The sequence below is a fragment of the Phaethon aethereus genome (assembly GCF_964289735.1).
Source record: "Phaethon aethereus genome assembly, chromosome: 2".
Lineage (NCBI taxonomy): Eukaryota > Metazoa > Chordata > Aves > Phaethontiformes > Phaethontidae > Phaethon > Phaethon aethereus.
Window position 1 is genome coordinate 115,033,335 of NC_138582.1, and position 16,049 is coordinate 115,049,383.

At 36.7% G+C, this 16,049-nt stretch overlaps 1 protein-coding gene across 1 annotated transcript in view; it reads right to left on the reverse strand.

The window, feature by feature from the left end:
• Positions 1-16,049, reverse strand: part of SUGCT (succinyl-CoA:glutarate-CoA transferase) — a gene marked incomplete at its 3' end in the record, with an annotated part of 342,799 nt that overhangs the window by 322,285 nt on the left and 4,465 nt on the right. Inside the window, exons 3-5 of the mRNA XM_081996281.1 lie at positions 13,092-13,255; positions 12,272-12,322; positions 6,505-6,625 (exon numbers count right to left, since the gene is read on the reverse strand). Of these exons, the coding sequence (XP_081852407.1) occupies positions 6,505-6,625; positions 12,272-12,322; positions 13,092-13,255 (336 nt within the window). The remainder of the gene's footprint in view (positions 1-6,504; positions 6,626-12,271; positions 12,323-13,091; positions 13,256-16,049) is intronic.

A 16,049-nucleotide genomic window follows, 5' to 3' on the forward strand; every position in this document is an offset into this window, starting at 1 on the left:
ATAACTTACAGTTGCTTGCTTAAAACCACAACAGTTTTTGTTCTTTAGAGTGAAGACTTGAAAGAAAGGGAGACCTTTTTGTCATGGCTATGCTTTTTTGTTAATGCTGTTATTTTTTATTTCCACTAGAAAATGCCCAAATCCAGATTTAAGGTATCATGGGGGCTGGGAAATACACACTCTCCAAGGAAATATTTGTTAGTGCTTCAAGGCTAAAATGTCCAAAGATTCAGTCCATGAAGCAGATACTCCATCGTATCACACATCCCAGCAGTTTGTTCTGACAAGCATATGCATGCTGTCCCCACAGACCAACTCAACATACTCTAGCCCAGTTTTTGTTTATGTTTACTGCTCACACTTACTGTACATGAGCATACAACACAAAAAAAAAAAAGCACAGAAAGAAGCTATCCCCTCTGCTCAATTCCTACTAGCACTGCAATTAGAACAGGAGAAACAGCAGAAAAGCAGGTTAGCATGAAGGTTCTGAAGGATCGGAGAACACAATTAGCTAGAAAAGGAAGTTGGTAGGAAGATGTGAGCCAGAAGCCAAAGGAGGTAAGGGAAACTGATGTTTGGTGAGGAACTGGAGCAGAGAAAGAGTCTGAACTGGCTGAGCTAGGCAATCATGGCTAGGAAAGGGCAGGGGGAGGGCACAGACCAAGAAGGAAGGGAAATGGATCTGACAAGATCAAGAAGAGGGCACAAAGGCATCATGTAGGTGGGAGGCTGGGAAGAACAGAAATACTAGTCTGTAGGCCACCAGAAGCAAGGAGGAAGGGAGGCTAGGAGGAACCATGCAGTACTAGAATTGGGATTGATTAGACTAGATTTCATGGCGATATGCAACTTAAAGCGAGGACACCAAAGGAAATAATAAATTAAGAGCAAGCTGTTGACGTTTCTATGATATTTTGCTTACCATCCAGAAGGAGAAATAAGTTTAATGGAATACATGCAGGTGTTGTGATATTACAGATGGCACATATGAACCATTCATGACCACATGACCAATGCAATATACTCCAAAGACAGCTCAGCTGCATCTGGCTCTACATCAAGTAGTATGAAATAGAAATTCCTGTGTAACAGGACACACAAGAAAGTATCACAAGGAGTGCACTCGTTCAGCATCTGAACCACTTCAAGGATCTGGAAAATAACCTAATCCATATCCGGGTAATGGCTACTATCACTGTAACCACAAATGTAAAATGCAGCCAGTGGGTGCTGAACCAGCCTGTGACTGGAATAAAAGTGTTCTAGGTGAGCCCTTAAGAAGAAGAGACTATCACTTAGTACTGACTATCAGTTGGCAACTCTCAGGGCTGAAGACAAATGCAAGACTCATGTTTTCACACAACCCTTTTCAAAAATAACTGTCTTTGAAAAGAGAAAGCACCATTCCTCCAAAGTGTAACAACCATGATAACAATGATAACAAGAATGACAACAAATTGAGCATGCTGTCTCTGGATTAGTACAAAGGAAGGATACAGTATAGTCTAGAGTCAGAAAATAAGTTACCATATTTTTGGATGACCCCTAAAATTAAAAGTTTTAATATCCAATTTGATTTATTTATACTTGCATTCAAGAACTGAATGAGACGACAAAAAAACACAAGAAACTTAAAGACATCTTGCTCACAGCTGCTATACAAGTTATGCTGTAGGGTGAAACTGATTCCTTCAAATTACTTGTTTATTGATTGCATTCCATACCTATGAAGTTTAAACTTGAAAGGTAATATGGTTCCAAAAATAAGAAACCAAAACATTCCAGATGATATCCAGTCTCATTAATGAGTTAACTAAATGGATAAGGAAGTAGCGTCCAGTAATTATTTGTAATTTATTAAATGAATCAGTATAATGTCTTCAGCATGTATACTGACTAACAAGAAAAAAAACATGAAAATCAAAAATTAAAGTTTGAAAACACTTTGATTGTGACTCACTGGACATGTTTATTTCTTGGTTACTTATTTATTAGCAAATGTTTTGCCAAAATGTCTGTCTGTACATGTTCCCATATCTGAAATGTAATACAGTTCATGATAGTAATTAACAACCACCAACATAATTTTTTCTGTTAACAATAGTTATCATACATAAAATATACCCTTAAAAAAAAAAAGCATATTCAAAACTGGCTGAGTTAAACAGCACAAACCATTCTGATTCCCTGTTTGAAGACCTCAGAACATAATTCACATTATATTGTATATCAATTATCCTTCACAGGACTCACAAACCAGAAAGGGCTTGAGAACAAACATATTTCTATTATCTCTTGTACAGCCTGTAAGTGAGATGCCAAATGATGGATGAAATCCCACTGTTTACATGTAAAAGGGGTTGCTGTAACCAAGATAATTTGTCTCAAGTTTTCAACATTTGGGAAGACAACTAGTCCATTTAATCCAATGTTCTACGCCAGCATCTCTCTTACATCTGACAAACAATACTTGATCTTCCTTAACTCCTATTTTCCATATCCCTATTTAGGCATTTTATACACACATAAATTTCTATGGCATTACCAAATAACCTTAGATTGCATTCCTGTTCTATCTGAAATATTATATCTGAGCTCTCAGGAACCTACTAGATTTAGCACATCTCAGTTCATTCCACTTCAATACCAATTCTTATCCTCTTACGTTGTCACAAGCATAGCTCCTGTCTCGAGTCAGGGGAACAGAGCACTTCTTGATGGCCTTTCAGAATGCAGTTACCTGCTTTCTGTACCAACCTCTCACAAAACCAGCCATCCAACTTGCATGCCTCAACTTACATAAACCTGGGTTTTGGGTCAATCATTGCAATGTCCAGCATTAAAACATCCAAGACATTGCTCACAGACAAATTTCTGTGCCCAGAATCCTACTGTTTTTACTAGGCCTCCACATTCAAGAACTCAGAAGAAAAAGGAAAAGCACTTGGAGACCATGAATAGCAAGTAACATGGGTGAGAGGTGCCTTGCAAAAGCAAAGGATTGCAAATTAGGTCCACTGTTTGCTTCAGAAAATGAAAGTGAATTAATTCTTACGTTTACACAAACAACTTGACATCTTCAGTTGCCTTTTTGTGTGTTTTCACTGGCAAAGTTATGACATGTCTTAATAACAACACAGGATCAGACCAAAAGTTCACCATGCTCTGATATACTGCTACAGGTGATTTATAAATATTCATTTATGAATTTGTTCTATAAGCCTTTTATATTTATATTCAGATTAACAAATTTTCTCAAATTGATCCCTTGCAGAAAATGGCTCATATATGGAAACTCCCTAACCTTCCCCATGATATAGTAGTGTACATAACTTAGCTGCCATGAAGATGTTTTGATGCTTTTACCAACCTCCTTTGCTGTTTGTCTAGCCTTATTTATGATGGGGAAAAAAAAGTTCTCTTGGTCCGTTTCATAGGCATTCATGTTTTAATGTGAGCTGCTAATCTAAGCAATTTTTATCAGCAAGTATTTTGACTTTAACAACTTGATCTCCTGTTCACTGATTTTTTGATTTATTTTTTTTTAAAAGCTAAACATAACTACATCAAACCTCTTCTTAACTTGCCCCATCCCCCCCTCACAAAAAAAAAAAAAAAAAAGAAAATGTATATTTGAATGCAGTAGTCAACCACAGCACAAAAAGGTTTTGAATTGTAATATCTAGAGTCAGGCCACAGAGTTTTTAGAAATCAGTCAGGAATTCTTTCTTCTTAAATCAGTCTTCTGCTTGATTCTGCCAAAAAAAAAAAAAACCTTACTGCCTAAGTATCATTATCATGCCCTCTCTGTGACAGATGTACATTTGGTCCTAGTCTGGTTGCTTCTTTTAACATACTTAGATTGAGGCTTTGCTATTTTCTACCTTGACTTAATTGATTTCTGATCTGTTTGGGGTTTTTTTATGAGTACTAGAGATTTTATGGCTTTACTAATAGAAGATGCACCATCCTTAAATAGGTGTTCCTTGTCACCTGCTGGATGTCCAAGACTTAAGCAACCATAATTTAAGATCCCAAGTTGTTTTATGTGACAAACATCACTTACCTCTTACCTTCTGAACACCTTCAACCTCAAATGATCATACTCCATGAATGAAAGGAAAAATCTTTAGTTATGTATTTCCATCTTTTTTAATGTTTATGTGGTTTTCACTATGTATAACATAATTGTAAACTATGTATTACACAAAGTTTTAACAGCAAAATTGTATGATCTTTGTCCAACTTGTTTTGACAGCAAGATGAAAGTGTGCAAGAGGTGGAAGCAGAGGCAAGTGACCTAGGAGTATACAGCTGCTGTTTGATCATGCAAATATATGGTTAGGAAAGTCAAGGCTGACTTGGATTTGAATTTGGCAAAAGACATGAAGAGCAACAAGAAGGGATTCTGCAAGCAAGTTAGCAGCAGAAAGATGACTAGGGAAGACATGGACCTACTGCAGAATGGGGCAGGGAAACTGTTGACAAAGGACACGGAGAAAGCACAGCTATTTAATGCCTTCTTTGCCTCAGTATTCACTGGGAAAGATTGCCCTCAGGAGTCTTAGGTCCCTGAGACTAGAGGGAGTCTGCAGCAAGGAAAACTTACCCTCAGTGGAAGAAGTTAGGGAGCACTTTAACAGCACATATAAAAGTATGTATCCTTGTACTAAAGGAGGCCAACAGTATTTTGCGATGCATTAGGAAGACCATCAGCATCGCCAGCAGGTTGAGGGAGGGGATCCTTCCCCTCTACTCAGCACTGGTGAGGCCACATCCGGGGTACTGTGTCCAGTTCCGGGCTTCCCAGTACATAACAGATATGGACTTACTGGAGCAAGTCCAGCACAGAGCCACAAAGATGATTAAAAGACTGGAGCACCTGACACATGATGAGGGCAAGACAGGTGAGACTCTTCAGCCTCAAGAAGACAGAGTTCAGGGGGATCTTAGCAATGTATATAAATATCCAGTAGGAGGGAATGAGCAACAGGCAGACAGATCCTTCTCAGTAGCGCCCACTGACAGGATGAGAGGCAATGGGCAAATTTTCTTGAACATGGGAAAACACTTTTTTACTGTGAGAGTGGTCAGATACTGGACTAGGTTGTTCAGAGTAGCTGTGGAAATACACAAAACCCAGCTGGACACAGTCCTGGGAAACCTGCTGTAGCTGACCCTGCTTGAGCAGGGAGGTTAGACTAGATGGTCTCAAGAGGTCCTTTCTACCTAAAAAATTAAATAGTATCTTTCCTTAGGCCCTCACTTTAAGTAAGGTTTTTTTCTATTACCAGTAAAATACAGAAGTACTTAAAAGCTGACATGTAGTGTGACTGGAAAAACAGATTTACCAAATCAAAGGCCAAGCTACGTCACATAAATTGTAGCTTGGATATAATTTTTCTTCTTTTTCATCAATTAAGGGCACAGCAACTAAACAAAAAAAAAATATGCAAAAACCACTTGACAAATTCCAGTTGCGAGATTACATGTACAAGCAAATGTGAAAAATATTGTGGTAAGTAGCCACTGACCAACCTAAAAATGTATTTAAACAAAGAGATTCTCAGCAAGCCCTGAATATAATTGCCTTTCTGCTCTTGTCTTCTTCAGGCATTTGCCACACAAACATGATAAATACATCACAAAAAACCCTATTTGATTCCTATTAAACAACAGCAATACCCAGTAACTAAAAGGACAATGGCATCTATTCTTCAGAAATTCAGAGTTATAACAGGTTTGTAACTAAGATTTTAAAACAGTCTAAAAATATGTGTAACTTCTGTGTTTTAATTTAATTGTATTTTAACAGTAGACTTTACATGCACAGACCCTTTAATTTTAGTGCTTGATAAAGATTTTAGTGTGTTTTTTGTTGTTTTGGCGTTTTTTATAAGTGATTTTTCAGACTTAAAATTACTTTTACATGTATACAGTTCCTGATAATTCATATGTCTACTTGTTTTTCAACCTTTCCAACACTTATAAAGTACCTACAACTCTTCTACCATTTCAGTTAGCAAGCAATAGACTGTAGCAAAGTAACATAACACTTCCATTAATATATAACCGCTAATTCTGGAAAGAGATGCTTTAGGGCAGTAAAGAACACTGAGATTACCAGATTGGAAACCTGCAATATGTAAACTGATACAATAAAAGTGTTGGGGCGGAGGGGTGGGGGGGGTGGAAATCTGAGTTATCAACCAGTTCAAAGTAAAAGCAAGAAGCCCAGCCAATCCTGGCTCCTCTGAAGTCAGTAGGAGCATGCCAGGCTGGCATAGTAATGCCACTGTTGAAAAACTTTTAAGCTGTTGACATGGTTGCTGCATCCCAATTTTTCTGTAACTGTTTTTGAATTGATCAAACTCACTTTAGTCTTTCAATTTATCTTAATTCACATCAAAATAATAAACTTCTATATAACCACATGACTTTTACAGCAAGTTCACTGGTATAAAGGAAATAATGAAACACAAGTAATTGAAATTAAAATACCTGTTATCGAACAGTACACTATGTGAGGAGCAATCTTTTTAATGTCTTCATAACCTAGACCCATTTCAGCCAGTTTCCCAGGGACGTAGTTTTCCACAAAAACATCAGACACTGCTGCAAGCTTTAGAAAAGAAAAGGATGAGTAAGATTTGTTAATGAGCTTCCAAAAGTTCAATAAATTCCTCAGGTAACCTAGTTTAAAATCTCACTAATCAAAATGGCTCCGATCTTTCTGACAAAAGAAAACTTACAAACCTAGAGAGACATTTTTTGGCCTCTTAGACTGCAAACTACATATTAGAGATGCTGTCTGTCTAGAAAGAAGACTGTCAAATTCCTAAAGCAATTAGACAAAACTACAATATAATTATCAGTATCACATCAATTTCCCACAACTTGACAATAGTTTACAGAACAATCACATTTATACCTGCACGTAGCTTGAGAAAAAGGGAGGAGAAAGAATGCATCTTTATCCTTCACACTTCCTCTACCTTACAAATAATTTTATAAACTGTTTTTCATTTTAAAATCGTTGATTACAATTACTGTAACAGAGGACATATATTTCACTTCCTGTATGTAGAAGCAGAGTAGGGAGCTCAAAAATTTTATTGGGTTAAAATGAACATCTTGAAGTCATCTCAGCTAGAGTAGTGCTGTCAAGCTCTGCAATACGACTTTCTCCATCACATCTAAATTAATGACCTAGTCCAAATATCTACTGAAGTTAAAGATTAACATATAATCTTGATGGGCTTTAAATTACATTTTTTTGTTATAAAAGCTATAACTAGATATACATATACATGTTTCAATAGGACTAATACTAATTAAGAACCCCTGAAGCAAGAGAACTACATGTTAAAGGAAAGATTTATGCCTTGAGGGAGTTGTAGAGTTTTTTTGCTTAATTGTTTGGGTTTTGTTGTTTTGTTTTTTTCTCCCAGGAATTTAAGAAACTGTGCCCTGACAGTCACACATTTGTGCATACATTTTTAATCATAACCAAAAACATTAGTTTCTTAATGCTATTTGCAGCTGATCAGAGAGTCACTCTACTACCTTGTAGCTGTCTGATTAATATTTGCACTATATTAGACCAGCTTCTATAAACTAGTGTCATCATAACAGCAATCACAAGCATTTTTGTTCTAGCATATAGGCTGTGCAGCTGAATTTAAGACCAAAGAAGCTGCCAAGCCAGTAAGTTTTTAACAGGACAGACAAATTGATTCTTATTCAGACAAGGTAGCACACAATTTATGAATGCTTTAATTGGATGCATGGAAGAAATGTTAATTACATTTACAGAAACTAAGTTCAGCATAAGATGAAGGTGCATTTTAAAATACGTTATTACGTATTTTTAAAGGGGCCATGTCAAGAACCTGTAGGATTATAGTAAAATGAGAAACAGTCTCCAGATTCTAAATAAGCATTGCTGGGTTTCATTGTGGACAGCTGGCTGGTTTGTTAATTCATGATTCCATGGAAATGAACAGAACATAACTTCATGGAAGTTATTAAAAAAAATAGGCATTTGTCACAAGAAGGTTCTCAAAAAGATCCAGGTTTCCAACGACCTAATGCTAGCAAACACAGAAGTAGCTCAGACAGATCTACAGCTGTCCCAATCCTCTACACAGGACAGCAAATCAAGCCACCAAAGAAAGGTAACGGGAACATAATAGGGGCAAACTATTTGTTCTTTAATAGTAGGTCTTCATGAAAATTAAAGTTAAGGGGGTTTTATTTTCTCTTTAAATCCTTCACAGTTCATACATAAATACTTTTCAAACTGGTAATACCACAGCCTTAGCTTAATTCATTCAAGAAATCAAAACAGTTACAACTTGTGTATTGCTTTCACTGGGGTTTTATAATCTACCCAATTTACAGTGATTGTTTGGGCTAAAATGGTTTAAGAGTTGTTGTTCATCTCATACTGAAGAACTATCATCTCTTGCAAGCCACTGAGGAAAAAAGAATGACATACAGTAGTGTAACATTAAAAGCATCATATCTGTGGTCTTGGCAACATATGTGGGATGATGACAGTGCTAAGTGAGGATACAATGACTTGGGCCCAGTTTAGCATCGTATATATTCTCAGAGAGAAAAGAACATGAACTTTCAAGAAATCCTATAAGTGCTGTGTCAGCTCTGCTGCTAAAGTTTTCATGACACTTGGAAATAGTCTTCAATCCATAGAGACAGCAGTCTGTGTATAGAACCCTTTTTTGATGTTCACTGAACCAAGCATAGGTACCCAGGGTTCTGCCATTGTGTAGAACTGGACTCAGACTTTGACCCAAACAAACCGTATGTTAAAACTCAAAGGAATTTTCAGTTTCAATGGAGTTTTAAGTCCACTGAAAACTGAAATTTCACACTTCATATCATACAAGTCCTCCAAACGTATCACTTGTATTTTAACCTCTACTAACAGAGCAATACAACACAGACCTGAGTTGCAATACTATATGTTCCTGACAGGACACTGATATGCTCAACGTCTATGCCCCAGGAAAGAAAAAAGCATCATGCGTGCCAAAGCAGTCACTAAATTGAATGAAAATAACAAATAATGATGCTACTAACTTGATAATGCAAGCTATACCTTTTGTAAGTTTTATTTGGGTTTGCTGCAGGGGGCGTGGCAAGGGAGGTATTTTACAAAAACTCCACACAGAGGAGAGTGTACTGAATAATGCTCTGAAGAGATACTGAGACATATTGCAACAAAAGGATGTCAGAGCATGAGACTGCTGCACATACCATCACTGAAGAGAAAAAATAATACATAGAAGACATACAAGTATTTGGAAGGCAGTACAGGGAGCCAAAAGCATTAGAAAAGACGACAGGTCTGTAAGTGACAGAGAATAATAAAACATGAAAAAGAAGACCAAAGAATAATTTTGTGGGAATAATGTAATGAAAGAGCAGCTCCTTGCACAAGCATTTTGTAATGCTGTGTCAAAGGAAGAAAAGCAGCCAGGACTCCTTATTAACAGACTTCTTCACCTAACTTGATACTAGTGACTGAATTATCAAGGCTGTACTTTTGTCATATACTCGAAGACACTCTACTCCTTTGTTTTTAATATGATTCTAGATTCTAATATTTGCCGCCTTCTACCTATATGGAATTTACAAGGGCAGGAAACAAAATTTATTCTAACCATGCTACCTTTCTTAATAAAAAAATTATAACCTTACTACTTTTCTTTGTAGGGCTTAGGCTCAGAACACAATTCATATTTATGTATGAGTAACCAGTGTCACAAACTTGAATTTCTTCTTGCCATCAATTGCTTTACAGACATGAACACTACTTTTCATAGTAATAAATACATTCCCGAACAATGCTCAATTCTGTATACAATTGTCCTGATTTTAGCTGGGATACAGTTAATTTTCTTCATAGAAGCTAGTATGAGACAATTGACAACAAAAAGCCTGTTACAGATAACTTTCCTTTACATATTCTTTTTTGACAAAACTCCAAACAGAAGCAGTTATATTCTGGTTCCATTTGAGATGCAATAATGAAATGTCAAGACCTCTGCACCAAATACTTCCAAAAACTACCACTCTAAGTCAAGCAGAATGATGAACAACTCCACAAGTAGAGTCACATTTCAATAATGTCTTATCACTTCAGGCCGCAATGTTGCTATATCACAGTTAGGTATGGCATTGATTTAAGGAACAGAAGGCTGTAGTGATTATGAAAGCAGTTTTAATAAAGGATAGAACCTATAAGAAATGACCTAGCAACAAGCCTATTTGTCCTCATTTTTAGGTCAGTTCTGCAAATCTTGCAGTTGCTTTCTAGTTTTTCCATGAGTTAAGTTTCTCATCACAGCTTTCTCTTCACAAGGGAAAGAACTTTGTCACAGGACATCTCATTTCCACAGCTAGTATAGTAAATATTTAACAGAGTTAGTTCTCCCACTGGAAATTCCATAGTATCACATCTTAGGAAAGAATTCTCATACATGCTTGACTATTTCAGTGACATCAAGCTAAGGGGAAAACTAATATTGCTGCTGGCAGGAACCATTTGTCTGTAGCTCTAAGTACTCTAACTGTCTTCAGCATCATGATAGCTTTATGTTACAGTTGTACACAAGACCTTAGCAGGAGGAAACAAGTGTGAAGCCCAGCACTGAGCTGACAGAGAGGATGCTGCTCCTGCATGACAAATGAGGGAGGAGAAAGTTGTTACTTTGATTTAAAAATCATGTGGTATTTAAACTCAACTAGACACCTGAGCCTCAAGCCCAAAGATTATATTGCAAATTCTTAAGTCACCAGCCATTCAACTCCACATACCATAAAAACATTCTCCATATAGCAGGCAGAAAGTTAAATATTTAAAAATCAGAATCAAGCACTAATCTTCCCGCACAAATGTCAAGATGAGAAAAGGGGAACTTCCTAACCACAAATGGTGGCAGTCACAAAAGAAGCTTACGCTGAAGTCATCTTTTCCCCAGCTCATCCTGACTCATCAGCCCAGCTGCCTTTAGCTCTTCAAACAGGTCCAGCCCACACACATGGAATCAGTGGACATTTTGTGTAGAGCAGTTTTTCTTTCACCATTTTTAATGGTCATATACAAGGAACAAAGCTAGTCGTCATATGCAAGAGGAAGAATTTTTATAGCCCTTATTTAGAATGCGACGAGTTTATCCAAAAACACATCTGTGTTATACCATGCAAAATTATTCCAAATGACAGTGTCTGTTTCCAAAGCCTTTAGAAGATAAACACACAGCTTCATAACAAATCAACAATAAACGGTTCTGTTCTGCAAAGAGAAAAGGCACTGCAGAATACTTGGCTTATAAACTCCAAAGATTTCCAGATCAAGTGTCTTTTACAGGGCTGACAGGGAAGAAAAAAGGTCAAAAGTATCAGACAACTTATTTCCATTTCATGCAATATTGCCAACAAAAATTACTACTAGACAAATTCCACTTACTGCAGGACACATACAGTCTCACTGGGAAAACCAAAGTGATTGGAACAGATATTGAAACAAACAGTAACAGAAGTAGCTCACTCTTAGATACGTTAGTACTGCAGGGCTAAGAACACAGCACTAGCAAGTAGCAGGTCTTATATTTCTCAATAAGTAAAAAAGGGATGACAAAGCGCAAGTTCTACATAATGTGAAACATGATGCTTTTATTAATTTTGCAATGGAAAAGTGGATTGCCTTTAAAACACCCTTACATTCTGAACTCAAATACTGCAAAAAGAAACAAATATTAAATTTGACCTACAGGACAGTATTTCCCAGAAAGATGCACAGCAACTGAAGTCATGAATACAGCGTAACATTCAAAAGCCCAGTAAGCTTTGTAAGTTTACTTTGCAAACCACTCACAGACTCCATCAGATCACTCCAGCCTCAGTCTTTCTAATGAAGTAGTACAGCAAGATCAAATAGAGCAGCAGTAAAAGGAAAGCCCGAGGCTGTTAGACCTTTTCCTCACAATATTTCATCTGAAGCTTTTGATGACGTTTTCATGTAAGTTTATATATAAAATCATTAGAAATTACACTGAACATAGAGCCCAAAAGCACAGAGTACAGAGGCTATATACTGCAATTTAACAAATTTACCACACACATACATGCTTTTAATTATCAGATATCAAATTAATACCTGAAATGCAGAGTTTATTCTTTATTATTCAGGATCAAAACAATATAAAATAGGGACAGTTTGCATGCTATCAAAACCTACCTCTCTGATTAGCTTTGCTCCTTTTGAATCCTTCATGTTGATAGCTATACTCTGGGGAAAAAAAACAAACCACACAGTAATTTATGTGAAAGCCCTTCTGGTAATTATCAGTCTCTCCTAAGCATAACCAACAGTCTTCTTTCACACTACAGCTAAATCAAATAAGTAAATTTTAACACACATCCCACCTTCCCCTGAAAAAAAAAAAAAAAAGAAATTCTGTTGGTAAAGTGAGGTGAACTGTCTCACTGATGGATCAGACAAGCACCAAAACAAGTCTGACAGATGTGCAGCTGGGAGCTGCACTGCAGGCTGTTCACTACATGCACAGCACCTACTACTGCAAGTACACACAGGGATACCAGAAACATTTGTTTCAATGGCAACAAGCCATTAAACATCTCAGGCATGTCATGAAACTTCATCTTAATGCTGAAGTTTCACAAGCTACCTTTAGCCAGCCTAACTGTGGTATGATGCCTGCTCTCCTCCAGCTGCAAGCTGAGCTGATGCACCTGAAAAAAACCCTGGTCTTTCAAATAAAATAACACTTACTTTCAGCAGGGTTCATTTTCAGTCAACTTGCACCAGCAACTGAAGGCTGGCACGACCACTCTTGCTCTTTGAATTTGCCTCAGCTGAGCACAGCACCATACCAGAGGTTCTTTGTTTTCCTCCTGAAATTTATTCTTTATAATTTAAGGCAAATGTAACTATTGCTCCATTATCTATGTTAAGAATCAAACAAAGGAGAAGTGTTATGTCTTCAGTTGTAATTACAGAAAATATAGGCTAATGTTCCGTACAGCACTCCATTTACCTTTTTATTTCTATTGACACTGAGAAAATAAACACTTTCTGTTCCAGCAAAAGGTGGGCCCCAGGCTCTTGTATCATCACCAGCTCCTGAAAGAAATAGCGTAACGTTTTCATCGTTGTCCAGTATTATTCTTACAGCAAACAAAAATAATAGGATGTTTTTCTCTGAGGTCATATTTAAAACCCTTAAGCTTCACCTAGCAGTCAGGACGAAAATTAGTTGTCAAAATCAGTTGACAAAAATTATGCCAAAAAACACCTAAAAGTGAATGTGATTAAGCAAAGTGAACATAGCATTTGCTAGTGCTGGGATTACTTTTAGGTTTTAAAATATAAGCATACAGCCACACACCACCAATGTATTTGGGGTTTTTTAAGGTTGTTTTTGTTTGTGGGTTGTTTTTTGGGGGGAGGCTTCGGGGTTTGTTTGTTTTTAACTTAAAGCAAAGCTATAATGCCATTTTTCTAGGTAATCCAGAAGAATTTAGTAGAAGCATTTGCCCTGCACTGAGTCACACAGTACACATGGTCAATAAGCTATTCCTGAAACACTCTGGACACAACATCAAGATACCACTGAACAGCAACAACTTGTTAAGCTGCATGCTGCAGAACACCAACAAAAAGCAGCACTTGCTATAGCTCGTCCACTCCCTCCCATTTCCAGCCCTTCCAGAAATGCTCTTGCCTTACAGAAAGGCAAGATGGCATTAAAGCTGCTGCAGACACTGATGTCACTGTATCACTTATGCTTAGTTTCCAATTTTAAACCTTTCTTAAATGTCACGAAGATTGGCAATCTATTTTAATTAGAATTAAAATTAAGACTGGCAATCTATTCTAATTAGAATTAAAGCTAAATTTAAATTCAGATATAATCATCATCCCAAATGCTAGCAAGCATGCACATTCCTATATCTATTTCAATATCTAGACTTTATCTACTTGTTAACTTCACTTAAGTGAAAACTTTCCTTAGTGAGGCAACACAGAAGACTCTTTAATACTGGCATAGACACAGAAACAAGCTGAAGCACCTTTGGTCCTACACAAGATAGCCACTGTCATAATTATGTTATGCGCTATGGTAACACAAAGTCTACAGCTATTTAAGTTCAACTGTGGTAGAAGTTACACAAACATATAGATTACTCATCAACATTTGTACTATTTAGTATCTCAGAGAACTATTTTGGTTCAGGTGGGAAATTTGAGGGGGAAAAAAAAAAAAAATGTAAAAATCTCTCTTCTGCATGTTACCACTTCAAGCCATTCAAACAAAACATTTTGGTAATACTTTCCATGTAGGACGCTAGCATGGCTACTATCTTATATAGATTAGTACTCCTGTGAAAGTAGTACTCACATTCTAAAATAGCTGAAATTCAGAATTCTCAGGCTGCCCTTCTCCTTCGATCACAAAACAAAATTCTAAGAGCTGGAATGCAAATCTCCAAAACCATTATTTCATACTCAATCCCTGACATTGCTCTATTCCTACTACCTCGATAGTCGGAATAATACCACTGTTAGTCTCATCTGATAGTACAAAATTGATGCACTTTCTGCCCTGTCACAAAAGTGGAAACGTTTGAAACGGTGGTGAGCGATTAAGGATGACCCACAGGTTGATGTGACAAAACTTTTGTTAGACATTCAATGTTTTGTTAAATGTTCAAATATTCAATATTTCCTATTTAAAATATAGGGAATCTAATATGTTTCAGTATCTCAAGTGTGTAATTATCTTTACCAGCTCTTTTCAAAACTGATAATACCAAAAGAGAGAAACTTAAAACACGGCAACTTAAAGGAGGAAAAAAATACATGACAATGTGCAGCTGCTATGGCATCATTACACGCCTCAAATGCATAACAATGCATAAAACTGAAAGCCAAATGCAAGGAATATTTTTTAAGAGAGAACGAAATGGCATACAATTTGTTATTCTTCTTGTATGGTCTTCGGAACTAAAAAGTGCAGCTATTCCACAAGAATGAAGCATTTTTTACCATTACCGAATCCTCAACAGTGTAAGTGCATGTGCTGAGTGGAAAAAGCAAACCATTATGTCAACCTAAATACACAAAAATAAAATAAATTATATTTATGAAGCTAATTACCCAGAGCCCAATCACACTCAGAAGTAGCTACACAAGTTTCTGTATCTGAAAACACACACTTGAAGCTCATTAACGTCAGACACTTTCAGCACTAGCATTAAGATTTTCATACAAATTGAGGAATCTCTCATTTCCAATGAACTCCCATCTCCACCTTCGCAGGAATATGGGATCCTGGACTTTAAAGATACAAAAACCTCATGCAGAAAATAACTTTTGTTCACTTTGCACAATTAGAAAGAAAGATTTTTCCGACAAGCTAATTTTTAATTAACAACCTGAAACGGTACTGGAATCTTAAAATTATTCTCTGGAGAAAGCTGATATAGTATGCCAAGTGACCTAATATTCTGCCAGTCAAAATTCTTGCTATCCCCACTAGATTGGTCTAATATTACACAAAAGCAGTGCCAACAAACAACATACATATTTTAAATGCCCATATCCTTGTAATAATAAAAATTAAAATAGAAGGTAGAGTTTCTGTTTCCAAAATTAAACGCCTGTCATTTTACCAGTATTCTAATCATGATTATTAAGATGTATTCCCGTTTAAAATTATCTAAGACATTTTGGCTTGGAGAGAACCAAGCTGAAGATTCTGGATTCCCAAATGGGAAAAACACCTTTTCCATAATTCTTATGTGACTAGTTTCTGGAAGGATTTCTATGTTTGTCAAATTTTGCGTGTCAAACGCTACGCTTAAAACCTTGTTTTAACCCTGACCACAAAACACCATACAGCTATGCATTCACAAGCACAGTTTAAAACCTAAGCAAAGTCCAAACAATTCAAACAAAAACTATTTCATTTTCAGTGATAGAATAAGGTACT